We start from the raw sequence: 27,156 nt of genomic DNA, 5'->3' as shown, positions 1-27,156 counted from the left end.
TTTTGCTTTTGTTCTGCCATGTTTCGCCCCCCCTCCCTTTTTTTCATTTTATTTTCTTATTTTTTCTCAATACAATTTTTACTTTAATCTCAATTAGTATTAAGTTTTAGTCTTAGTGTTTTTCCTGCCGGAAACGCTTTGCGTAATAGTGACTTTAGGCATTGTATGTACTAGCTCTATCTATAAATCCATCAACTTTTGTATCTTACCTTGTATGTATGTACTTTACCTAAATAAATATTTGTATTTGTATTTGAAAGCCATGGCGTTATTGATGAGAGCCACTGGGTTATTGATGAAGCCCATGGTATTGATGAAAACAGCTGGAGTAGTGATGATAGCATCGAGGTTATTGATGAAAGCAGCAAATTACTTCTTAATATAATTGCTACAGGTTATATACCAAAGGAAACATAGAGTATAAATGGAGTTAAGTCAGAGTGGGAAACCGTTGTAAGTGGAGTGCCTCAAGGCTCTGTCCTGGGATCTCTGTTATTTATAATAAATATTAATGATTACAGATTCAAGTTTGAGCAGCAATATTTGCAAATTTGCCGACGACACGAAAATCAGAAGGGAAATTAACTCGGAAGATTCAAAATCACATCAGGACTATCTGGAAAGGGTTTTGAAATGGTCAAAAGACTGGCAGATGCAGTTTAGTGCTGACAAATGTAAGGTTATGAAGTTAAGAAATGATAAAGTTACCGGATATCAGCTGGATGGTGTTGAGATTGCAAAGTCTGATTGCAAATGGGATCTTGGAGTTATGATTAATAAGAATTTATCCCTTATATCCCTTATTTATCCCTTATCTATCCTTATCTCAACTATGGTATTTGTGCTTGGGGTTCTACTACCCAAAATCACTTACGTCCTCTAATTACCCAACACAAAGCCGCTATTAGAACAATATCCAACTCTGGCCCCAGACATCACTCGGTACCCCTACTCAAATCTCTTAATATGTTAGATATTAAGTCTCTGCACATTCTCTCATGTGTATTATACATATATAAAACGCTAAACTATAATGCCAATCCTGATCTTAAAAGCTTCATAGTAGGTTGTAACAGAACCCATGAGCACCACACCAGAAATAAATACAGTTTTGATATTCCTAGAGTACGTCTTAATCAAACTAGAAATGCTCTGCAAATCAAGGGGCCCAGAATGTGGAATGACCTTCCCAACCATGTTAAAGACTGTACCTCTCTCAACCAGTTTAAGATAAAAACTAAACACTACCTAATAAATTCCCTGTAATCTACCTCACTCCTCTATTGTCAACCCATGTCTGTTATTTTCTTTTTTTTTTTTTTTTAATCAACACTGTTTGTCAACCTATTGTATTTGTGCTGCTTTTTCAGTCATGTTTCCCCCTTTTTTTTTATCTTTATTTGTATTTGTTCTCAACATCTTTTATTCTTTATGCTCAATTAGTATTAAGTTCTAGATATTAATGTTTTCTTGCCCGAAACGCATTGCGTAATAGTGGCTTTAGGCATTGTATGTACTAGATCTATCTATATATCAATCCATTAATGTAACATCACTTGTATGTATATACCTTACCTGAATAAACATCTGAATCTGAATCTGAATCTGAATCTGAATTTAAAGCCAAAAAAACATTGCATAAATGTTGGACGGCAGGTAGACACTGGGATTTACTTCTAGAAGCCTGAATTTACCTGAGTGCCACTATGGCACTCTAGCGGTCTGGAAGAGGACAGGAAGTCGGCGGTTTGTTAAAGGTCCCACGGCCATTTGTCCTGATGATTTTTTCATGCTGGATTTTAAAGTTCAACAGAGTCTTGGCATTTACGGCTTCTGCGGGTAGAGTGGACGTATAGGAGTTGCCACGTATGAAACAATAGGCCTTCTACAGTTTCCTTAATTCTTATGTTCTTCTTTACACAAGTTTTTCCCTTTTCTTGCCTGTAATAAAGTGCGTTCCTGCTTGCCCCTAAATCTTTTCTCCTTCATCGCTATATAAGTATGTGTATTATAATGATATAAGTGCAACGTGTCCCTCTCCCACCCGACCACTACTTAGAACATCCCCGTTCCACCTAAATGAGCCGCATCACCTCAAACTCAATCCGTCCGTGTAAGTACGTCAAATCGTTTTATAGACGTGTTCTACTTTTTTTAAGTACCGTATGTCCATTCCGTAATTACAAACTTCCCTTTACGCAAATAATCATTATTCGTTCTTAATCTTTCCCCCCACCATCTCTCACTCACTAGTTACAGAGACACATAATAATAATAATAATAATAATAATAATAATAATTTTTATTTAGGTAAGGTACATACATAAAGAGATTTTACAAAGTTTGTTGACATAATGGGCTCAGGGACTGAACCCTACAATTCATCTAGCTAAGCAAGTTACAATCTTGATGAGCTAGTTTCAAAATTCAGTATAAGTCGTCACTCACTCACTAACTCATACTTCACTGTGTCGGGGGACAGGAAGCCAGGGTGTATTCGTACACGTTGGGCTTTTATCGAGGTCTTTCCCCCCCCCCCCCCAAGATCGAATTGTTGACCCTGCTCAGAATGCAACCCCACAACAAGGTAACTAACTCCTGAGTACCTACTTACTGCTAGGTGAACAGTGGCATTAGGTGAAAGGAAATGTGCTCAATCATTTCTGGCCCGCCCGGGATTCGAACCCGAAATTCTCGATTGTGTGTCGAGAACGAATCCGACTATGCTACCGGGACCCCTTGATACAGATGCTTGATGACAGATGAGTGACAAGACATAAATTGTCCCACGGATGTAATGACATCTGGCAGCTAAGTGGACATTCAGAATAGCTGGCATAATTCAGTATGTCTAATCATATTTCACGTCGCAATTATTGCAAATTACCCCAGAGAGAAGGTAAAAATAATGACATTCAATAAAGATGTAAATTAACAGCTGGCTGATAAGTTATTGTGGTGGTGATGATGGTGAGTTTTGTGGTCGTGTTTGTGATGGTGTTGGTGGTGGTGATATTTTTTTAGGTTTTGGTGTGTTTATGGCGGTGGTGACGGTATTTGTGGAAAAGATGGGATGGTGGGATTGATTGTGGTGATGAATATGGTGGTGATAGTTTTGGCAGTACTAGCCAAACAGTCGCCTAACTGTGTCTACGGTGGATTGAGGGTTTAACTTTTTACGCTCCACCTACTATCCTGTAATTGTACCTGTTGCATTATAATTTAACTATTTTGTTGTTACAGTTCTTTATCGAAATGGTCTTAATTTTTTTTTAATTTTGCCCCGTAGGGGCGAGTTTACTGGGCAGTACCACTCATCCTATGAGTGGACATACCGCCATAGCAGCATGTACAACACTCCCCAATAGGAAGAAAACCCGCTGGGTTGTTCATCCTGTCACTTGTACCCAGACACAGCTGGGACTTGCTTAACTGTCTCAAGTGAACAACCTTAAAGTTGTAGATGGATGTGGCTTCCGCAGCTTCTTTTTTCCAGTGCATTCCACTTTTTGATTACCAGTACAGCGTACGAGTATTTCCTTACATTCCTTCAGTTTATTTCTTTTTCTAGCTTCCACCTGTGTCCTCTTGTTCTACTTTCTCTTAGTCTGAAGTGGCTATCATTGTACCTATTATCTATATTCTTATACCTGATTTACTTGATTTACCCAAGGGCCACTAACCCTAGTGGCTTCGATGAGAACAGGAAGCCGGCGGCTTGTCGAAGGCCCCCCTATTTGCCTTGATCTATATATTTTGAAATTCAGCACAGTTTACCAGTTACGGCTTCGGCGGGTAGGCAGTTCCAATGGTTAATAACCCTGGGGGTGCATCTCCTGTTCTCAGTCCTACATTGTGGCTTGTTGAGCTTGAAACCGTTGTTCCTTGTTTGAGTTTTCTCATTAGTGAATTAAGTAGACTTAACAAACCCATCTCATTAAGCTAATGAGAGTTTGGAGCGAGTATATTATTTATATAATATACTCGCTACACATGTGACCTGAAGAAAATATCCGGATCAACATCCTCTAACTTGTTCAGTAATTTAAAAGTTTCAATGAGTTTTAGTTTAGTTTATTTATTATGCACCCTATACCCATCTTGTGGGCGGTAGTGGAAAGGGTTACAGAGGCACATAATGGGCTCGGGGACTGAACCCCATAATTCATTTAGCTAAGCAAGTTACAATCTTGATGAGCCAGTTGCAAAATTCATTATAAGTCGTCACATCATCATTGGGTTCAATGAGATCCGCCCTGGCATGCCTGGTTTGCAATGTGTTAGCCCTGTGGCCTTCAAGCGTTCCTGATACGAGAGACGACTTAGATCTGGAATGACTTTTGTTGTCCAGTGTTGCACCTTCTCCAGAGTAGCCATGTCCTTCTAAAAATTATGCCTCCATGCTTGGATACAGTCATCCAAGTGGGGGGTGAACCAGAGATTCATACAGTTGAACCATTACCTTATTTTCCTTATATTTATTTATTTATTTATTTATTTATTTATTTATTTATTTATGCATATACAAGAATGTACATAAGGAATGTAAGGATACAAATATGGTAATTACAGTCTTGTAAAGCCACTAGCACGCGCAGCGTTTCGGGCAGGTCCTTAATCTAAGAAAATTTTAAGGAGGTAAATACTTGCAAAGTTTATAGACAAAAAAATGAAAACAGATTACATGGAATGAAAAAAAAAGAAGATGAGAGAAAATTATAGGTACAGTATATTAAAGCACATAGGTAGCTATGATTGATTGCAATGACAGCTTAAAATGGTAGTTGACAACAAATTGGTAGGCACAATACAGCAGAAACAATATATGATTGATTGCAATGACAGCTTGAATGGTAGTTGACAAAAATTGGTAGTCACAATACAGCATATGGCTAGCACATAAAAGAAGACAGCAATGAACACAATGATAAGGTTGTTTGATATTACATAAAAATTAGGAGATTGGGTAACACTAGGTACAGAGCAAATTTAAAGCTCAGTGTAGGAAACTAAATAGATGAAGTTAGGTACTTTTTGGTTTTGCTTTTAAATAAGGCAAAAGTTTTAGGCAAAAGGCAAAATAAGTTAAGGCAAAATATAGTTAAAAGTACGCTTGATTATCCCAAGAGTTTGGTTAGCTTTCCTGACTGCTGCACCCACCTGTTGTGCAACTTTTAATGAGTAGTGGATCTTGACTCCAAGGTCTCTTTCTTCATCAATCTGCTGTAAAGTAATGCTATAAATTTGGTAGTCGTGGCGTGGGTTGTTAATTATGCCCCACATGCATGGTCTTGCATTTGTCGATATTAAAAAGCATTTGACAGTATTCTGACCATTTGAGGAATTCATGTAGCATTCTTTGTAATGCTTCAATGTCGTTATCATTTTCCACTTCACCATAAATCTTTGTGTCGTCTGGAAATTTGATAATGTGGTTTGTAATATTCTCGTCTATGTCATTGATGTATAAGACATAAAGGGTAGGTCCCAAAAGGGAACTTTGTGGCACCTCACTTATCACGTTTTTCCATTCCGATTCGTTTCCATTTATTTCATTTATTATGCACCCCATACCCATCTTGTGGACGATAGTGGAAAGGGTTACAGAGGCACATCACGACCCTTTGCTTTCTTTCCTTCAACCTTCGTTTTATCCATTCTAATATTTTACCATTTATTCCATGGGCCTGTAATTTCCTTGCCAGTCTTTTATGTGGTAACTTATCAAAAGCTTTAGCAAAATCCATGTATACTTCATCCACCGAAGGATTTGTCTGAGTAGCTGGTTACCTTTACCAAAAATGTGAGCCAATTTGTAAGGCAGGATCTGTTTTTAACAAATTCATGTTGTTTCGATTGTACAAGATTGTTCACTGAAAGATGATGAATAATTCCCTCCCTGAGAATTCTCTCCATGAGCTTGCAGATGTGTGATGTCAAGCTGATTGGCCGGTAGTTTTCTGCTGAGCTCTTTCTGCCTTTTTCTAAATAGGGGCAACATTTACATATTTTCAATCTAAAGGGACTACCCTTTGGTCCAGGGGTTTTGTGAAAAATAGTTTCAGCAGCAGGCATAGTTCTTCTGTCAGTTCCTTTAAGACTTTGGACTGGATTCCATCCACACCTGGGGCTTTAGAGTCTTTTAGTTTGCCAATGTTCTTTGTAATTATTTCGCATGTTATGGGTATCACTAAATTTATTCTCCTTCTCTCCTTCAAACATTTGTGTGGGTGATGGGATGTCATCCAACCTTTCGAGTGTGAATACCGATGTAAAATATAAATATTTATATGTTGTGATCATATCCTCTCTGTTCCTTCTATCCTCTAGGGTTGTGATATTTACTTCCATTAGCTTATTCTCATAGCTTAACCCTCTTAGCTCTGGCACCAATCTTGTTGCACCTTTCTACTTTTTCAATTTTGACTTTATGCCTCACAACGGGTGTGTTTCATGCTGATGCTGCATATTCCAGTATTATTTCTAGTATTATTATTAGTTCAACAAATGTTGTGTAGATTGCTTTGGAGTCCTGATTTAGAATTCAAAATGTTGTTTTTATATTTGCTAGCATCCCATATGCTGCTGATGTTATCCTTTTTATGTATGCCTCTGGTGTTAATTGAGGAGCTACAGTAAATCGATTTCTAAACCTTTTCTTTTTCTGATTCCCGTAGTTACCTTTTCCTTATGGTCTAAATACCTTCAGGTCTCCTGTCTCTCCCTTTCCCATCTCCATTACCTTACACTTGTTGGGATTTAAATTTGACAACCATTTGTCTGCCACTCCTGGAGTTTTGCAAGGTCCTCCTGTAACTTACTATAGTCCCCCCTCTGCTTTTTACATTAATTTTACATTTACATTACATTAGAGGGTCCTGGTGGTACATTTGGGTTTGCTCTCGACTCGCAATCGAGAATTGTTTGGCAGGACAGAAATGGTTGGGCATGTTTCGTATCGCCTAATGCCCCTGCACACCTAGCAGTAAATAGGAACCCAGGAGTTAGTAAGCTTCTTGTGGGGTTGCACCCTGGGAAGGGTCAGTAATTTGACCCTGAAAGAGAGGAAAAAGGAGCCTTGATATAAGCCTAGAATGTACTGTATGTTGCATGTATAAACTGGCTGCCTGTCCCCCAACACAATGAATTATTATTATTCCTCATCAAACTTGGTGTCATTTGCAAATGTTGACATATATCAGCTCATTCCCTTGGATAGTTCCTTCACAGAAATTAGGAACAGCGGTGTCCCCAGAATAGAGCCTTGTGGGACCCCACTTGTTACATCCATGCAGCTTGAAAACTTTTTTCTCTGTGATTCTTTGCTTTCTGTCCTTCAGGTACTCACTTACCCAGTTCAGTGTTTTCCCAGTTATCCCACCCTGCATCTTATTTATTTATTTATTTATTTATTTATTTATTTATTTATTTATTTATTTATTTATTTATTTATTTATTTATTTATTTATTTATATATATACAAGAAAGTACAGTGGGATTGTGAGGATACATAGAATAGTAATTACAATCTTGTAAAGCTACTAGTACGCGCAGCGTTTCAGGCAGGTCCTTAATCTAAGAAACTTATAAGTACTGTAGGTAAATACTTGCAAAATTTATAAAAATAATAACAGTTACATGGCATGAAAAAATAAAAGATGAGACAGAAATTGTAGGTATATTAAAGCACATAGGTAGCTCAGAATGATTGCAATGACAGCTTGAATGGTAGTTTAACAAAACTTAGCAGGCACAATACAGCATATGGATAGCACATAAAAGAAGACAGTAATGAACACAATGATAAATTTGTTTGGATTAAGTACATAAAGTACATTAAGTACATTAAAGTACATTAAGTACATTAGCAATAAAAATGATGGAAAATTTCTTGGCATATTCCTAGACAAGAGACTCAACTTCAGTACCCACATACAACACATAACTAAGAAAGTCTCTAAAACAGTTGGTATACTCTCCAAAATCAGATATTATGTTCCTAACTCTGCTCTCATCTCTCTATATTATGCACTATGCACTATCCCTATCTCAACTATGATATCTGTGCATGGGGTTCAACCACTGCAAACAACCTCATGTCCATCATCACCCAGCAAAAATCTGCTATCAGAATAATATCAAATTCTGCTTTCAGACAACACACAGCCCCCTTGTTTAACTCCCTAAACATGCTAAACATAATCTCACTCCACAAATTCTCTTGTGTCAACTACATTTACAAAACCCTGTTCTTAAATGCAAATCCTTGTCTGAAACTCTTCTTGGACAGATGTAATAGGACCCATTATCACCACACCAGAAATAAATATCTCTTTGATATCCCCAGAGTTAAACTTAATCTGTGTAAACACTCTATGCAAATAAAGGGACCCAGTTTATGGAACTCACTCCCTACTGAATTGAAAAGCTGTCCAACTTTTACATCATTCAAAATCAATACTAAAAAGTACCTAATTTCATCTTCATAGTTTTTCACTTTTTGCCTTAAAATTGCACTGTATCAATTGCTACCCAATCTCCCAACCTTTATGTTCCCAATTTGAACATCTTTACCATTGTGATCATTGCTGTTTTCTTATATGTGCTGCCAATCTGTTGTATGGTGTTTATAAATCTTGTTTATCTGTATCTTTTGCTACCCAGTCTCCCAATCTTTATGTACCCAATCTGAACATCTTTACCATTGTGATCATTGCTGTCTTATATGTGCTGTCAATCTGCTGTATGGTGTCTATTAACCTTGTTTAAATTACTAATCAAGCTGTCAATGTAATCAATCAGAGCTTTAATATAACAATATGCTTTAATATACCTACTTATCTCTCTCATCTCATTTTTCTCTTGTAATGTATCTTTATCATTTATCAATTCTGATTGAAATTACCTACTTAAAATTATCTGCTAGATTAAGGACCTGCCCGAAACGCTGTACGTACTAGTGGCTTTACAAGAATGTAAATACTGTACTATCCAATGTATTCTCACAAACCCAATGTACCTTCTTGTATATATATAAATAAATAAATAAATAAATAAATAAATAAATAAAGAATGGGAGATTGGGTAACACTAGATATAGAGCAAATTTAAAGCTCCGTGTAGGAAAGTACAAAGATGAAATTAGGTACTTTTTGGTTTTGTTATTAAATGAGGCAAAAGTTTGACAGCTTTTCAATTCACTAGAGAGTGAGTTCCATAGACTAGGTCACTTAATTTGCATAGAGTGTTTACACAGATTGAGTTTGACCCTGGGGATATCAAAGAGATATTTATTTCTGGTGTGGTGATAATGGGTCCTATTACATCTGTCCAGGGAGAGCTTCAGAGCATGGTTTGCATTTAAGAACAGGGTTTTGTAAATGTAGTTGACACAAGATAATGTGTGGAGGGAGTTAATATTTAGCAAGTTAAAGGATTTAAACATGGGAGCTGAGTGTTGTCTGAAAGCAGAGTTTGTTATTATTCTGATAGCAGAGTTTTGCTGGGTGATGATGGGTTTAAGGTGGTTTGCAGTGGTAGACCCTCATGCACAGATACCATAATTAAGAATAGATTAGTGCATAATATAGTGAGAGGAGAGCAGAGTTAGGAACATAATATCTTATTTTGGAGAGTATTCCAACTGTTTTAGAGACTTTCTTAGTTATGTGTTGAATGTGGGTGCTGAAGTTGAGTCTCTTGTCTAGGAATAGGCCAAGAAACTTTCCATCATTTTTATTACTGATGTTAATGTTGTCTATCTGTAGCTGAATTGCATTAGATGATTTGCTTCTAAATAAGATGTAGTAGGTCTTTTTTATGTTTAGTGTTAGTTTGTTAGTTGACATCAATAAGTGGACTTTTTTTTAATTCATTATTGACAACATTATTTAGTGTTTTATCACATTATCATTATCTCCATTATCACATCAACATTATCTCGTACACCATTCTTTCTTGAGGAAGTGTAAAGTGATTTTTTTACAATATAGGAAAATACTGTGAACCAAGCCTTCATTTTTCCTCTTATTTTAGTAAAATAATGTTATTTTAATTAATATTAATTAACATTGTTATAATGTTAATTAATGGTAATGTTAACATTGTCTATCTGAAGTTGAATCTGATTTGATGATTTGCTTCCAAATAGAATGTAGTAGGTCTTTTCTATGTTTAGTGTAAGTTTGTTGGTTGACATCCATGAGTGGACTTTTTCATTGTTGACAATACTATTTAGTGTGTGGGGGTTGGGGTCAGAATAGATGAAGGTTGTATCATCAGCAAATAGTATAGGTTTAAGAATGTTAGAAACATTTGGCAAATCATTGATGTATACACCTGTATAAGAAATAGGAGTGGTTCCAAGATGCTGTCCCTGTGGCACCCCCCACTGTCAATGCTAGAGTGGGGGAGGTGCTATTGATGGCTACATAATAAATACAATGGTGTCTGTCACTGTGATAGGAACGAATATAGTCCAGAGCAAGGCCTCAGAAAATTCCCAACATGCTTACTTTCTCTAGCACCTTACACAGAATACTTGTCAATGACACCAGACTGTACTTATGCCTCCTTACTATTCCCTTTTTTTAATATTGGGATTAAATTTGCCTTTTTCATATATCTGGGAAATTTCCTGTTTCATGCAATATATTATGCATTTTAGAAAACAGGTAACAAAGTACTTCTGCAGCCTCCTTCACCTGTCATGGTGAGATTAGGACTGGTCCAATTAATTTTATCACATGTAGTTCCTCTGTGTTTTCTTACCTCTTCTACAGCGACTACAATGTCATCTGTTGTTCCTTCTGGTCTTTTGTCTTGCACTTTTGATCTCCATGCTGGTTCTAATGTAAAGTGTAATGATGGTGGTGTTGAAATAGTTTTTCTACATATAGTACATATAAATTTGTTTTCTACATTTAGGAGAAGTAGGTCACAATACTGTAAGTTGTTAACATTTATTCTGCATTAATAATATACAATACCTAAATACAAGTTAGCTGCAGAAATTATCACAAGCTTCATAATAAATGGAGACGAGGAAATTACCAATGCAGCCAAGCTCACGAACTAACAATTTAATAATCATAATACAGTAATAATATTATTATTATTATTATTTATGTAATTATTTATATACAAGAAGGTATATTGGGGGCTAAGAGAGAACACAGGAATAATGTTGATTTTACAATCTTGAAAGCCACTAGCACGCATAGTGTTTCGGGCAAATCCTTAAACTAACAGATAATTTTAAGTAGATAATTTACAGTAGAATTGACAACAAATATTTATAGGTACTTTACAGCTTTACTGGTACAGGTAACTTTAAGTAGATAAATTACAGTAAAATTGACAGAAAATGTTTACAGGTAAACAAAAAGATTAGAATAATACACAATAATAATAACAAAACACTATAATGAACAAGGTAGTCTTTACCATTGTGATCATTGCTGTTTTCTTATACCCAGTCTCCCAATCTTTATATACCCATTCTGAACATCTTTACTATTGTGATCATTGCTGTCTTATATGTGCTGTCAATCTGCTGTATGGTGTTTATTAATCTTGTTTAAATTACTAATCAAGCTGTCAATGTAATCAATCAGAGCTTTAATATAACAATGTGCTTTAATATACTTACTTATCTCTCTCATCTCATTTTTCTCTTGTAATGTATCTTTATCATTTGTCAATTCTGATTGAAATTACCTACTTGAAATTATCTGCTAGATTAAGGACCTGCCCGAAACGCTGCGCGTACTAGTGGCTTTACAAGAATGTAAATACTGTACTATCCAATGTATTCTCACAAACCCAATGTACCTTCTTGTATATATATAAATAAATAAATAAATAAATAAATAAATAAGGATTACTAGGTACATTAGGATATATTAAGATAAAATATCAGGGTTATACATTGGTTTACTGTAGCACAATTTGAGGATCATTTCAAGGAATAATGCAGTAGAATATGCACTCAATATAACAACCATGATATCAGAAGATATCAAAGATTACAATGGTAGAGTAATATGGCTTAGGTACATATATTAGGGGATTTGGTAGCACTAGATACAGTGCGAGTTAAAGCATTAGGTAGCATTAATTTACTTATATAAATGTACATACATACGATACATAAAGTTTTAGGCTAGTTAATTTATTATGCACCCCTTACTCATCTTGTGGGCGGTAGTGAACAAAGGAAGAAACATCGGAAAGACAATTACATTGCATAAAGCCACTAATATGCAGTGTGTGTTTTGGACATAACTTAAGATAAAAGAGGTAGGTTGAATAAAGATTTGATGATGTAATACTCACTTAATACTGACAAGAAGCAGGTTAACATAAAAAAATTTAGAGACATAATAATGTTTACTTAGGGGAAAAGTAAATACAAAATGAGTTAAAAGCAGAATATTGGATTTTTCGATAGAGCTAGTATATACTATGCTTAAAGCCACTAATACACTCAGCATTTCAGGCAAGATGTGGAAAAAATCTTGAAAACTAAGATTTAAAAATAATTCAGATCAAAAGCCTGAATTGAACTGAAAAATTTAAAAAAATTATGACAATTACATGTTGAATGGAACAGCAGATAATAATTTTAACTAAATAAACAGCCTACAATTTTCTTTAAGTTTATTTAAGTTAAACTTCTTTAAGTTTATACATTTATAAATTGTTAACCTACAATTAAATAAGTGATATTTATAAACAGCGGCTTTAACAGTACAGTACATACAAAGTTAAAAAAAAAAATTTAAGTAGATGAGAATAAGAAAAATAACATACAATGCATTATGGTATATAGGAACAGAAGTACTGTATTTAGTAACAGCAAATATGAGGTACAGTAATAAATAAGTAATGTTTACAATAACAGCAAAGCACAGGTTGACATGTATGATGAGAAAAGGTTAGGAAAATTGGTTATATAAAGTTAATAAGGTGGTTCTTAGTTTCTCTTTTAGACTGGACAAGATAAGTATAATTTTTAATTTCATCTGGGAGGTTTTCCACAGTTTAGGACCTTTGATTTGCAGAGCATTTTTGTTTTGGTTAAGTTGCACTCTTGGGATATAAAAAATATATTTGTTTCTTGTATGATGCCTATGGGTTGTGTTATAGCCTTTAAAGAAGTGCTTAAGGTCAGGATTAACACTGCAGTGCAGAATTTTGTACATATAGAATGCAGTGACTTGATACTTTACATATTTAGGGATTTCAGGGAGGGAGCTTACTGCGATTGGAGTGTGTAATAGGATTATTACACTTATTATTATTAATGTAATACTGGGATTGTGATTGCTGATTTATGTTGAGTAATTAGTGGTCAAAGGAAATTTTGGGTTGTATATTCTCAGGTACAAATACCATTAGTGAGATATGAATACATGAAAGTACAATAGCCACTCCACAGTTTGCAGTAAATAGTTATGAAATTATTAACTAGGAAAATACTGTAGTTGCAGTTAGTTTAGTTCATTTATTATGCACCCCATACCCATCTTGTGGGCAGTAGTGGAAAGGGTTACAGAGGCACATAATGGGCTCAGGGACTGAACCCCACAATTCATTTAGCTAAGCAAGTTACAATCTTGATGAGCTAGTTACAAAATTCAATATAAGTCATCACATCAACAATGGGTTCGAGATCGACCTCAAGTACAGGTTCTAAATTAAGCAACTGACATATGTGGAGAGCTAGTGTCAAAATTTATATGTTTGTCCTGCACACCGCCCCCCCATCCAGTGGGCAGCGGTGGATAGGTTACAATCACTCAGTTACTACCTACAGTTAGCAAACTGGGGATATTTGGAGTTGCATACTGGGCAAAAAAATGGGAACAATGTATGATGATCAAGCATAGTGTTTGAGCATCCAGCTGAGTGACAGTGACCTGTAGACAGGTCTCAAATCATTCATTTAGATTAGGGTAACATGTAGATAATGTTCAGACATCCAGCTTGATAAGAGTAACCTAGAGATGATGCTCAGACACTGTTGTCTATTATTCATCTAACTGAAAAGGAGTATGCATGCTGTTCAGTCATCTAATTGGGTGAGTGCTGCTGCTCCACGGCTCACCCAGTGATTCTGTGGGAGGGAGGAGGGCAGCACCAGGTCGAGGATGTAATTAGAGGAGTGCCCCGTTGTGGAGAGAGTACCACACCGCTCACTTGTACGGTACACAGGGCAATGGTATGTACCATTATCAACTTCCTCATCCTCAAGTTTACAGCTCACACCTGCAAAGAATAGAAGTGTTCTAGCCATTTATATCTTATGAGAACAATATGACACTAAGTCATATCATGTAAAATGTTTGCTTGATTTTGTTATGCTTCATGTATCTTATGTTGAAAGAAATATACAGGAAAATCCAATGTGATATATGCACCATGAGGTGTATTCCACTTTTTGGTTTACAGTATATATATACATAGTACATTTAAAGTTTCTTTAGGCATAGTATGTACTAGCTCTATCCATAAATCCAACATTCTGTTTGTAACTCATCTTGAAAATATGTACTTTTACCTGAATAAAAATTTATTTATTTATATTATTGTAATAATGAAATAACATTAATGTTACCCAATCTTATTTATAAGATTTTCTTAAATCGTATTGTAATTTGGATTATAGTTTAACCCTGATAAAAAATTAATTAAATCATGTGTCAAGTATATTCATCTAAAATTATAAGAGCTTCATCCCAGTGGGCACCACTGGTTGACAGTAACTGACGTTATATAGTAAACAGTATGTAATGTCAGTCACTTTCAACCAATGGTGCCCACTGGGATGCTGTTACTGTGAACGTTTAAAAGCTTATCCATTGTTGGGGAAGGAAGTCTGTAAGCTTATCATGGTCCTACCCATGCCAATGGCTAGCCATTCTCCAGGATATAACCTACAATAGTCAACTTCAGTAACTCCCAGGTACCTAGTTACAGCTAAGTGAACAGGCCTTCAGGTGTAAGGAGATGTGCCCAAATGCCTATACCGACCCAGGAATTGAATCCTGGACAACAATCTTAACAATGTTAAAAACATCCTTACCACTTCTCTTGATTATCAAAACTCTCCAGGTATGAGTTTGGTACATACCCTCCTTGTGAGACATGTCTGGTAGGATAGCAGGCTGGAAGAGTATAATAGGGAGGCGGTCATGAAGCTGTTTGGCTGACATTTCCGCCAGACAGTGCTGTTGACGGTCCCAGCGGGCACCCTCTAGGAAAAATCCCTGCAAAGACATATATCAGTACTTCAAAAGAGTATTCTTAAACTCAAGCATCCATACTTCTCTTGACTAAGTGACTTATATAAAAATGATGTACAGTATGTTGCATTTGGTGGTCAGGTCACATGGAGAGTCAGTCATTGGTGGTCAGGTCACTGAAAGTCAGCCATTGGTGGTCTGGTCACTGGAGAGTCAGCCATTGGTGGTCAAGTAATTGCACCTCTGATAAAGATCACAATGATGTTAATTAACTGCACATTCCTTAGTTTGAGATATGGTGGAGGAAGGCAGGAAATGAGGAAAGAAAAAGAGGCAAGGTTGAGCTGAGGCAGTAAGGGGGAAAAAAGTTTGAGAAAGAAGAGAAAAAAGGTTGGGTATTGAAGCTATTTGGCCATCCCACTAATTTTCTTCACCTCTGTACTACATCATCCTCCTCCCACCACTTCCGTCAACCCATAGAGATCTATTTATTTTCCTGGTTAACATAATTTAAACTGTTCACCTAGTTCATATATTTTTCTTGTGAGTATCCCAAGTGTGATCCTACTCTACAATATATGCTCTCAAGCCGTTTGTCTTAGTACTGACCCTGGTGTAGGTGATACAGACCCAGGTATAGGTTCCTCCATGTGCCTGGCGAGGGATAACTTGATAGATGATATCATCAGAGTTTTCATTATGGCTCTGCTGGTTATCACTGTTGTCCAGCATTTCCTCCTCCTTCCTCCTCCTCACCAAACTGGATCCCTCCTTTTCTGAAGAGGTATATATTAGGAAATATTAAATAAAGATTTTCTGTTATCTCTGGAGAGCCCATTGTGGAAGCTCCCTGAAGCTACTATCACTGATAGTGGAGCACTACTTAGGTCACATCAGCTACAGAGTTCTATGGCCTACCTGGGACTAGAGCCAGAATCCTGGGCCCTTCTAAAGAGGTGCAAGGAGTGATGTTTATGTCACCACCAGGGAAGAAACCAGAAAGCAAAACAAACAGACCACTGCTGGTTTCAATAGAGACTGCAGCCTCTAAAACTGCTAAAAAAAAACTCCCCCAACTAAGTAAACAAATTATAGAAATCTCTCCAAATTAGTGCAAGCTCGTTCACGTCACCTCCCCCACTCGTTGGAGGAGGAGGAGGAGGAGGCAGCTGGTGGCCAGCCGGCTATACTGCCCTCATTTCTAATAGGTAATGATAGTATACCGAGTCGCCCCTCTGCTGCTCTAGCTCCAGTGTTCTGCGTTTCAGGAAAGTGGTGGCTTTGCTCTGTGGCTGGTGCCTGTACACTGAGGTGTAGCATGAGCCAGGAGTTAAGAGTACTTTGAGCTGCATGTGCACAGGAATTCTCTTCCTTGTGTGCTCCCTAGTGCTACCCATTTGCTGCCAAGGTTATCTTCCTTAGAGTGTTCAGGAATCGATCCCTTAGAGGCCCTTCTCACTTGTGGTAGATTTTGCCGTGGATGAGTCAGATTCTTTGGAGTTTCTTGCCTTTACTCAGGTCAAGAGTGACAGGGTGGTGGGGCACACTGGGTATTTGTAAGCTGCACTACAGTGCACAAAGATCAATCTTCACAGCCAACTGCACCGGGCTGTGATGGTTTATTGTTCATAACCAGGTCTGGCATAGCATCCCAGTGTCCCAGTGCCTAGATGACCTGCTGGGTTTGCCATTCAGGCTCTGGTAATCCCTTATGGGTTCAGTGGTCCCATGGATATCCCTCTATGAACCTGATCTTGCTTTGCGCGAGTTTGAGAGTTCTACTTCATCTGTGCCACATGGTGACGTTCATTGTTTTTGCCTCAGCCATGTTGCTTGTTAGGGTCGGTTACATCTTTGACCCCATTGTCCTGTGGGGCTCAATCCAGTTCAAATCTTTATGGCTTGTCTTCACCTGTTAGGTGTCGAGTTTTGGAATAACTCGGCGACTGACTGGTGAGAGCTCCCAGCCGGTCTGCATGTCTGCTTGCCAGGGATCTGGTTCTTTCCCAGCTTGCTGGATTTGGGTTCCTGGTGAACTGGCAGAAGTCCCAGTTAGTTCCGTCCTAAGTTCGAACTTGAGTGGACCTCCTTTGGGACTCTCGGTTGGCTTCGCTTTCCCTTCCTCCTGCAGCCTTGACTCGGCTGCAGCTTCACCGTCTGTTGATGTTGAGATGGCCTTGGGTGACTCGGCAATTGCTCGAGTTGTTGTGTGAAAGCCTGAACTTTGCTTGCTTCGTATTTCCTCTAGCGAGGTTTGGCATTGTGCTGGCTGCTGTTGATATCTTCCTCTCTGGGCATATTGGGGTTCAGTTACCTGGTGCCTTCCTTCCCTTTTGCTTGACATCTTCACAGACTGCTAGGCTCTGGGCTGGGACTTTGTGACCCTGCGCTCACCAAACTGGCCAGAGTTGTTGATCTCCTTTCCTTTGTCAAGCTCATAATATGGTTTGGGAGTTTACATCCGTGTGGAATGCACTACAGAGGGGTTTGGATTCCTCCAGGTTCCGTGCTCTGGCTCCATTTAGACTGTTCCCCTCGTGGTTCATTGTCTCAACTTAGGGGGGGGGGAGATGAACTGCAATAAATGACTCTTGGAACTGGACACTTTGTATAGTTCTTTTGCTGAGTTCTCGGGATTTGGTTCTCTACCATTCATGTCCAGGATGTCCAACATTTCTCGCAGATGGTCTGTCCCAGTTCCTTCCTATCTCCACGGCCAATGGCCTGTTGATGCCACATCCATCCAGTGGGAGAATTCCTTCCGTCCGATGGAAGAATGCGCATCCTTCCAACAAGCTTGCACTAGTTCAGAGAGATTTTGATCATTTGTTTACATTAGTTGGGGAGTTCTTTCGGTGGTTTTAGAAGCTGTGATCTCCACTGAAGCCAGCAATGGTCTGTTTTGTCTTGCTGACTTTTTCATTGCTTTCCCAGTGGTGACATAAATAACTACATAAATATCACCACTTCCCAGTGCCTCTTGCCAGGGGCTAGGTTCTGGTCTCCAGTAGGTTAATAGAACTCCTGCAGCTGATGCAACCTAAGTAGTGGTACACTAATAGCAATGGTAGTTTCAGGAAGCCACCGGGGGCTCTCCCAGATATTGGACATTTCATTATAGTCAATGCTGTTTTTTTTTATATTGGGGTTAAAAAGACAATCAGTCCTAATGAGATTATCATGGACCTATGATATTTATGGTGAGATAAAGTTCAATGGAATGTTAGAAAAGAGACTGATCAATTGTTTCAAGGCAGCCTGAATGTGGTTGAATACCCATAGACTAGTGTATTTTGATCTTGCTACAGAGACTATTTTGATGAATGATCTTCTCAGCCAATATTATCCAAACTTTACCTTCATTCCAGTTTTAATATCGCGTTCATCCTGAACAGATTCATCATCGTCAGAAAGGGAATCATCATCCTCGAGGTCTGTGTCGTGATGTTGGTAATGGCCGCGCATGTCAGGCGTGGGCAATCGCTTGATAATTTCAGGGCAGCTCAACGAAGTTAGGTCTGATGCACTCCTGGATGATGTCCTCCACCTCCTTCTCCATCACCTGTGCTTACACAAAAGGTAATTGTAAGGAAGAAGCACTAAGGCAGTATTGACTATATAGCACATGGTTGGGATATGAGGACAGATTAAGACTGAGATATAATTATTAATTGTTTTGACAGCGACAGGAACCAATAGGTTCCTGTCGCTGTCAAAACATTAGTCGATGTACTAAAATAAATAAATAAATTATAATATATATATATATATATATATATATATATATATATATATATATATATATATATATATATATATATATATATATATATATATTATACTGTATATATAATATATTTATATGACAGTGTCAGACCACAGAGGAAAATTGAAACAGGAATTTCCTTAAGTACTTTCGTATATTAATACATCTTCAGAAGGAGTCACTCCTTCACTCCTTCTGAAGATGTATTAATATACGAATATATGTAATTCCTAGTGAGATTAGACTGTTGCCAAACTAATTCCTTGTGAGGTTACCAGATGCAGTCAATTAGTTTTCAGTAAGGTTGCTAAGTGTTAGCCAACTAATTTCCAGTGGGGCTACTACATGTGGCTGTAATAATTCATGTGTGGATACTAGGAATTGTAGTTCTTTTTAACTGTGAGGTTTCCTTCCCTTTTTCCCAGAAAATGGGGAGGAAACTATCAGGAGAAAGCACCACTGCCATTATGTCTATATAGCACTTGGAAGGGATCAGGATAAGGATTTGGGATAGGATGGGGGGGGAAGTTAGATAGATAGAATGGTGCAGAAGGTATTATGAAAGAATATGATACAGAGGTGTGGGTGCTTCCCTTTAGAGCTAGATCTCTCTCCCTAAAAACACAAATAGGTGATTGCATATGTACACACACACACACACAAAATAGGAGAAAATAGACCACACATAACCTATAAATTATGAAGAAAGGAATTAAAAAACTCCAACAAAGAAAGATCTAGGGGTGGTTCTGGATTGCAGACTTTCACCAGAGGAACACATAAAGGGCATTGTGCGAGGAGAATATGATGCACTTTCCAATTTCAGAATAGCTTTTAATTACATGGATGGTGAAAGCTGAAGAAACTATTCATGACTTTTGTGAGACCAAAATTGGAATATGCAGCAGTTGTATGTTGTCCAGTATCTCAAGAGGCATAAATAAACTGGAAATGGTGCAAAGGCATACTACAAAATAGATCTGGAACTGAAAGACAAGAGGTATGAAGAGAGGCTAGAGGTGTTAAATATGCCAAAGCTAGAAGACAGAAGAAAAAAGGCAATATGATTGCCACTTACAAAATAATAACAGAAATCGACCAAATTGACAAAGAGGAATTTCTGAAACCTGCAACCTCAAGAACAAGCAGTCATAGTTTCAAGCTAAGGAAACAAAGGCGCTAAAAAGTTTTTAAGAGTTTAACAAAGTTTTCTTTTGCAAACAGAGTGGTAGTTGGAACAAATTAAGTGAGGTGGTGGTAGAAGCCAAAACCATCAGTAGTTTCAAAGTGTTATGATAAGAGTGCCAGGAAGATGGGACACCACAAGCATAGCTCGCATCCTGTAACTACACTTAGGTACTTATACAAACACACACACACACACACAAATCTTTGTCTTTATTCCAGACCCTAAACTTTTAACTTCACTAATGAGTAAAATGTGTACAATGCAGTAGGACCCACAACTTTATCTTAATACTGTAAACTAAAAATATACAATTACAAAAAAGTTATCTAATTTCAAGAAAAAGATGCTTCAATAACACAAGTACAACCTTGAATTGGAAATAAATCCTATCGATGGGTATAGCATGCTTTCTTGCATAGTTCTGGCGTATCCCAGTGAGAAAGGTGTAGGGGAAAAACATTCCAGAGAACCAGAACACGTCAGGAATCTTCTCGTCCACCCACCGCTGGAAGAACTTTAACCTAGGGAAAATATAAGACCTCCCATCACATTACTGTTTCACAGACATATATATGAAATAAATTTATGAAGCCTCACAATTGCTACAGAACAATTTGAATATTGATACAAGAACTCCAAGTCATTATAGGACAATTTGGATCTACTATACTATTAAAATTGATGAAAAATTGGTAAAAGCAGTGTAATGATGACAAATGTTGGCATCTTGAGAAATAATTTTCCATAGAGTATATCAATGAAAATCATTTTGAGGCAATGGAGTGACTTGAACCCATGGTCTGGTGATTCCCAGAAACATGTTTTAACCAGAATGTGGGTTCAATCACATCATTGTGATTTCAGTGAGATCCAAGTGTTGCATAAAGGTGTCAATGCCATTACTATAGGCCAAAGTGTGGTTGGGTCAACTGTAAAACTCTTGTTAGGCTCTGGTTTGGGGCCTCCATAACCTCCGAGTGAATTCAGTAGAGTTCTAGGCTGGTCAACATTTGTACCATCATGGCCAAGTCGGTTAAGGCAGGTGTCTGGGAATCACCAGAATGTAAGTTCAATCTCTCCAGTGCCTCAAAAATGATTTTCATATAGACATGTATACATAGACAACATATTCCTGCGGGTACCAGATATTGAGCATTTGCTGCTGCTTAAGAATGCATTCTAGCGAAGTTCAGTGTCAAGGTTCACTTACGAGATTGAGAGTTCAGGTGCATTACCTTTCCTAGATGTAACAGTCATGGAAAGGAATGGTGGCATTCACATTGCAGTCTACACTAAGGAAACCAGTACAAGAATGTTCATTAATGCCCTGATAAGTATAAGCAGTGTTGTCAATACTAATATCACAACCATGCTTTCACACACAGCTCCAGTTGGAAGCAGGTTGACGAGAAAATCAGTAGAGCAAGTCCTAGTCAATAATGGATACTGTAACGGATATGTCGAAGAGATCATTAAAAGGGAAGTGAGCTACCATGCAACCTTAGACGAAGCAGACAACAGCACACTGCCTGTCCCCATATTAAAACATTCTACAGGAAAACACAGAAATCACAATTGCGTGATGCATCAAATGAACAAATCCACAAGGGCCATGACAAGGATTCGAACCTACGTCCAAGAGCATCCCAGACGCTGCCTTAATCAACTGAGCTACGACATGGTATAAGAATTGCAACCAGAAAATTCTACTGAATTTAGTGTGTAATGAAGTAAGGGCGAAGAGATAGAACGGCCTATTGACATAGCTCAAGTGCGTAAGGGAATTGTGTAAAATCCTGGTTTGTGTCTCGGAGAGGCTGCAGGATCCAAGTAAAATTCAGTAGAATTTCTGGTTACAATTCTTATACCATGTCGTAGCTCAGTCGATTAAGGCAGTGTCTGGGATGCTCTCAGGACGTAGGTTCGAATCCTCGTCATGGCCCTTGTGGATTTGTTCATCCTACAGGAACTTGTTCTATACAGCTCACAACATGGGAAAGAGAGTTCTGAAAAGCATTACTGATAAAGATGTGACTCCCTACTGACACCAACAAGAATATTGAATTAATAATATAATACAATAGCAAAAAAACTGCCAAACTCTCCTGACACAAAAGAAAACCTTTGAAAGAGACAAATGTCATCTATGCCTTCCCATGCCCACTTGGGAACTATCAGCACCAAGGAACTCAATACATAAGCAAGACAACAACACCCCTTACAAGGTGCTTAAGAATGCACAAACAGCAAGAATCAAGGAACACACAGTCTTTACACATAATCAAGTCATCACCAGAAACATCCTGACAAACAACACAAATACAATGACAATAGAAACCTGGACATTGCTGAGGCATTATATATAAAGTGAACCAAGCCAACTAACTTGGCTTGGTTCACCAAACTACACTGCCATCTTTGAGAACATGACAAAACTTACAATATGCTGCCCCAGCCATCATGGAAACATAGGATATTGGTAAGAAAATTAGTAGGAGCCATGAAGAAGATTCAAACCCACTTACTTGGTACTTTACTCCCAAGTTAGCTGGGAGTACTCCAGTTGGGAGCCTCAAGACTCCTAGTGGATTCAGCTGAATCCCAGGTTGCATTGCTTTTGACCATGTTGTAGTATAGTGGTCTAAGGCGCTAGCTTGGGAGTACCAAGTGAACGGGTTCAAATCCTCCTCGTGGCTCCTGCTGCTTTTCTCATTGATACATCATGTTAATGTGATATCATTGTGCATAGGATATTGTTAAGTTGTAATATTGACCCATAAGTGATGTACTTCACCTTATTCCTGGCTATATCCTGCAGCACAAGAACTTTTAACTATTTTAACTCTACCTTTGATAATGTTAACAAGGGTTAACAAAACACTTCTCATATTGTGTAAGCCAAATAAAATTGGAACATGTTTAGAGATGCTGGTTACCTGTGTAGAAGGTCACTGATATATGGGGCAAGGGCTTTTCTTGATGGGTATGACCGGGTCTCCCATGCTGGGGGCACACGACCCAGAACCAGCGCTTGGTATGTGTCCTCTACCTCATCTGACATGAGGCTCTCACCACTTACTGCTCTCTTCACAGCCTTAAGGGACATTTTCATAGCTGCAATCAGTCTGTTATAACGCTGTAGTTCCTGTAGGATGCACAAGAGCTTGATCATATGTAAATTATAGTTGTAATGAAACTAAAAGTTAAATACCTTAGTTGGCTATCCTTTGCTGAAATTAAGTATATAACACTTAAGTTTAAAAGAGTAGTTCACATTAAACTATTTGAACTAAATAAAGTATTGATATTCTTTGATATTGTTGTCATAATATGATCATGATAAAATAAAAGTTAATGCATGGACGGCAGTACCTGTCTAAGGACAGTGTTTAGGGACTGTGTATAGCAGATTGGGTGCCGCTGCTCTGCCTCACTTAGGTCAAACTGTGGGGGCAAGCGAGCCAGGATCTCACAAGCCAGGTCGCATACCACCACTGCCATGTCCCCCGAAGCATTACCACCAAGCTGAGGCTCAAGTTGCAGTATTCCTCGAAAGAGCTGCAACACGTATTGTGTTATTACGTAGTGGCAATACACAGCAGATATGTAAAAGGAAACTTTTCCTACAAAACTAAATAGTTACTGCTAAAAATGCTATCTTAATTCTCTTTGCAAACTAAAAATGTTAAGACTGCACATATGAGGAAAGATAAGCAACTATCTTCTGCAGGACATGCATTTATCAGGAGCTTATTATCACAAGCAATGCCAGTGATGTACATTGTTCATTAACTATTCACAATTATATGAAATCAGCACGTGTGCAAATTTTCCTACAATGTTAAAAACAAACCTATTGCTTCCATTCATTCTCATTTAATCATCTCCTTTGGAATTCAGATTTTTATTTTTGAAATATGAATTCCAGAAGGGAAACCTTGTGGGTAGATTTGGTCCAAATTTTAAACGGGGTACTCTATACGAAGGTCTGGATTTTTGGAGGTGCCATTGTATAAGCAGGCAAAAACATAGCTTACACTTATAATTATTCTATGCTACCATATAAATAATAAATGTTAATATATTTATCTGTTTCCTGTAAATATAATAGAATTAACCTGATCAGTTTCTCGGTGGTCTTTAGCAAGATCAGCGTTTTCGTGTAGGCCAAAGACCTGAGGCGGGGCTGACAGTGGGAGGCTAGCAATGTGGTCGACGTAGTCCTGCCAGGTTCTAGCTGAGGGCACCTGGTACCCTTCTACACCACACACCTTATATCTGCAGTCATAAAGAATGTGATAAGTTAATGAAAGCTTATAGTATCTAATTTTATTGTAAAAATCATAATTTGATTAAAATTAAATAAACCTGTATATTTAAAACCTCCATTCATATCAATGGCAAAAGTTAATCACACTTTAAATCTCACGTCTCATCAATAATGAATTCCTGGTTGTAAAAATTGGCAAGAAGGCAGACGAGTAGGCGGCGGTCTCTGGAGTCTGTGACACGTCCTCCATAGTTACATTCCCCTGTTAAGTACATCAGCGCCTCCAAGGGCACTTCGTCTCCTTCACATTCAGTCAGTAGCATCTGTTAGTGAATATATCTGGGAAATGACTAATTTCTATAATACAGTACACACTATACAATAATCTTTAAATAGCACATAGATTTAAGTGTAAATTTGCACTGCCTAGTGTTTCATTATGCTACCCTGTATTGTATCTGTAATAGTTACTGTAGTTATGCTTTGCATCTTTACTCCCGGCAATCTCTTCCTCTTTAATCAAAGATACCTACCTACCTACTCAGGCTATCAACCTAACATTCAATTTGGCCAATATCTCAATACTGTACCTGCAGTTGCCTCACACTAATTTTAATGTCTGATTCATTAAACTCATAAGGAACATTCCAGCCAAGTGGCCCAAAATTTCTGCGTTCCTGGATAAGAGCGTGAAAGAAACAGAGGCCATACAGGAGACGCTGGAATAGTGGCTGATTCTGGCATGCACTGAAAAATTCAGGATCATTGATGGGATCACTGTGATAGGACTTGAGCAGGTTGGCACGAAGACCTCGTGGGGGCTCGTTTGTCATCTTGATCCCTACAAATAGTAAAGGTTTTACAAAATAACATACAAATTTAAAAATCAGTTTCACACTGTCTTCATGACTAATAAATCACTATTTTCAATATTCTATTTTTATGTATTGAGCAAGTTAAAAACTATGGTATACTTGGAGTCAAAGGATGAGGTTATCTTAAATTCCATGGCTAGGTTTATCACTGAATCCAAGGCTAGAGTCATCTTGGAGTTTAAGGTTAAAGGTTTTTGGTGTTCCTAGGTTAGAGTTATCATTGAATCAAAGGCTAGAGATATCTTGGAGTCCACTAACCATCCTGTAGCAGCGACACAGGAAAAGCAGGCGAGGGATAGCTAGTGAGCCACAGCCGGAAGCTTGGGTGCGTTGAGCAAGACTGGAATATTTGGCTACAAATTATTTCGAGGCGAGTCATCCAAGACTCTGCCAGGTGACAGTTCTGCAGGACCACCCACCACCCTATCTCTGCCCCTTGCTGTATCATGCTCTCCGCCAGTGATCCCTGTCGAAGTCTTTCATTATACACTCTGGTGCAGGTAAGAGTCATAACTGACAGTTATTATAATGTTAGGAAATTATAGCATTAAAATCTTTTACTTAAAAATTTAAGACAATGTTGCAATGAATGCCATATTTACACAATATTTCAAGAGAAGTTTTTTTTTGTAAAGATGCATGGTTTTTAAGGCAGTGCAACATATTTGCAATATTTACTGACCTGTCCTTGACCTAGGGAGATGACCTGCACGTCTTCCTCACCAATTCCTTTCTCCCCAGCAAATCTGAGAAATTTATATGCATAATGTACAACCACTAAAGTGAAATGAAGCAACTATATTTAAATTAAAAAACTCCATATATTTTGCATATATTCAGCACTGAATATGCATTCCCATATTTTTTTTTAAGTAGGTTGAATATACGGGAGGGTAACTAATATCATGGATCGGCCCCAAAACTGGGTGTTAGTGGCTTTGCAAGAACGTAAAAATACCAATATTATGTAATCTCACAAACCCTTTGTACTCTCTTGTAAATAAATTATTATTATTTTCTGGGGGAGCCCTTACAGCTACCCGGAGCTTACTAGGCTGATATGCTAATGTCAGACTTTGGCATCACTCATTTGTATGGAGTTCTTATGGGCCTACCGGGGACCACGAGCCCCCCTCTAGAGAGGCAAGGGGAGCAATGGCCTAAAGAAACCCCCGTGTGATTGGAAGCGTTCTGTGTCTGTCATCAACCGGGTTAGGCACCCAGAAAGGTAGGTGTCCCAAAACAAACTCCTATTCTGGTGAAAATTGCAACCAAAAGCCAAACGAGTGGATAGAACTCCCCAAACAAAAACAAGCAAACTAGTATGATGTCACCCATCATTGCGCCGCTGTCTGCGCAGCTCCCCCCTCCCTGGGAGGGGAAAGGGGTAGCCCCAGACCCACCGCACCGGCGATCCACACCCCAGTTCTTCAGGCTGATGCTATTGGCTTGGTTGTCTGCTCTGGCTCCAGTCTTTTTGCGGCGCTGTGCCTTGTGTGTGGCGGCTGTACTCCAGGGGTGCGAGAGTCGGGAGTTATTCTTCAGTACTTGGGCTGCATGTGCCTAGGGTTCCCTTCCCTAGGTGCCTTGTAAGTACTGCCCTTGGAGCTTAGGGTTACCTTCCACAAGTTTCTCGGGGTCTGCCTCTGTGGGTCCATTTAACTGCTCGGTTTTTCAGCCGCCCTTTGGGTACATGGGTGTTTTGTCTCCCTAGTTTACCTTAGGGTAAGAGGCAGTTTTCGCACTAGTAAGGGGTGCAGGGTACTGCGCAGCTTGTTGTCACTTATCACAGCGGCTGACTCTGTTCC

The 27,156-nt window shown here is 38.3% G+C and overlaps 1 protein-coding gene across 1 annotated transcript in view; it reads right to left on the bottom strand.

The window, feature by feature from the left end:
- Positions 1–10,945: 10,945 nt before the first annotated feature.
- Positions 10,946–27,156, bottom strand: part of LOC123755078 (dynein axonemal heavy chain 3-like) — a 116,017-nt gene continuing 99,806 nt past the window's right edge. The window contains 15 exon segments of the mRNA XM_069332650.1: positions 10,946–14,271; positions 15,137–15,272; positions 15,879–16,024; positions 16,167–16,304; positions 17,921–18,050; positions 18,606–18,746; positions 18,748–18,810; positions 20,571–20,724; positions 23,140–23,348; positions 23,576–23,761; positions 24,322–24,481; positions 24,633–24,796; positions 25,064–25,314; positions 25,607–25,814; positions 26,031–26,094. Of these exon segments, the coding sequence (XP_069188751.1) occupies positions 14,069–14,271; positions 15,137–15,272; positions 15,879–16,024; positions 16,167–16,304; positions 17,921–18,050; positions 18,606–18,746; positions 18,748–18,810; positions 20,571–20,724; positions 23,140–23,348; positions 23,576–23,761; positions 24,322–24,481; positions 24,633–24,796; positions 25,064–25,314; positions 25,607–25,814; positions 26,031–26,094 (2,353 nt within the window). The 3' untranslated portion in view covers positions 10,946–14,068.

Source organism: Procambarus clarkii, chromosome 28 (assembly GCF_040958095.1).
Source record: "Procambarus clarkii isolate CNS0578487 chromosome 28, FALCON_Pclarkii_2.0, whole genome shotgun sequence".
Lineage (NCBI taxonomy): Eukaryota > Metazoa > Arthropoda > Malacostraca > Decapoda > Cambaridae > Procambarus > Procambarus clarkii.
This window is presented reverse-complemented; position numbering and strand designations above follow the sequence as displayed.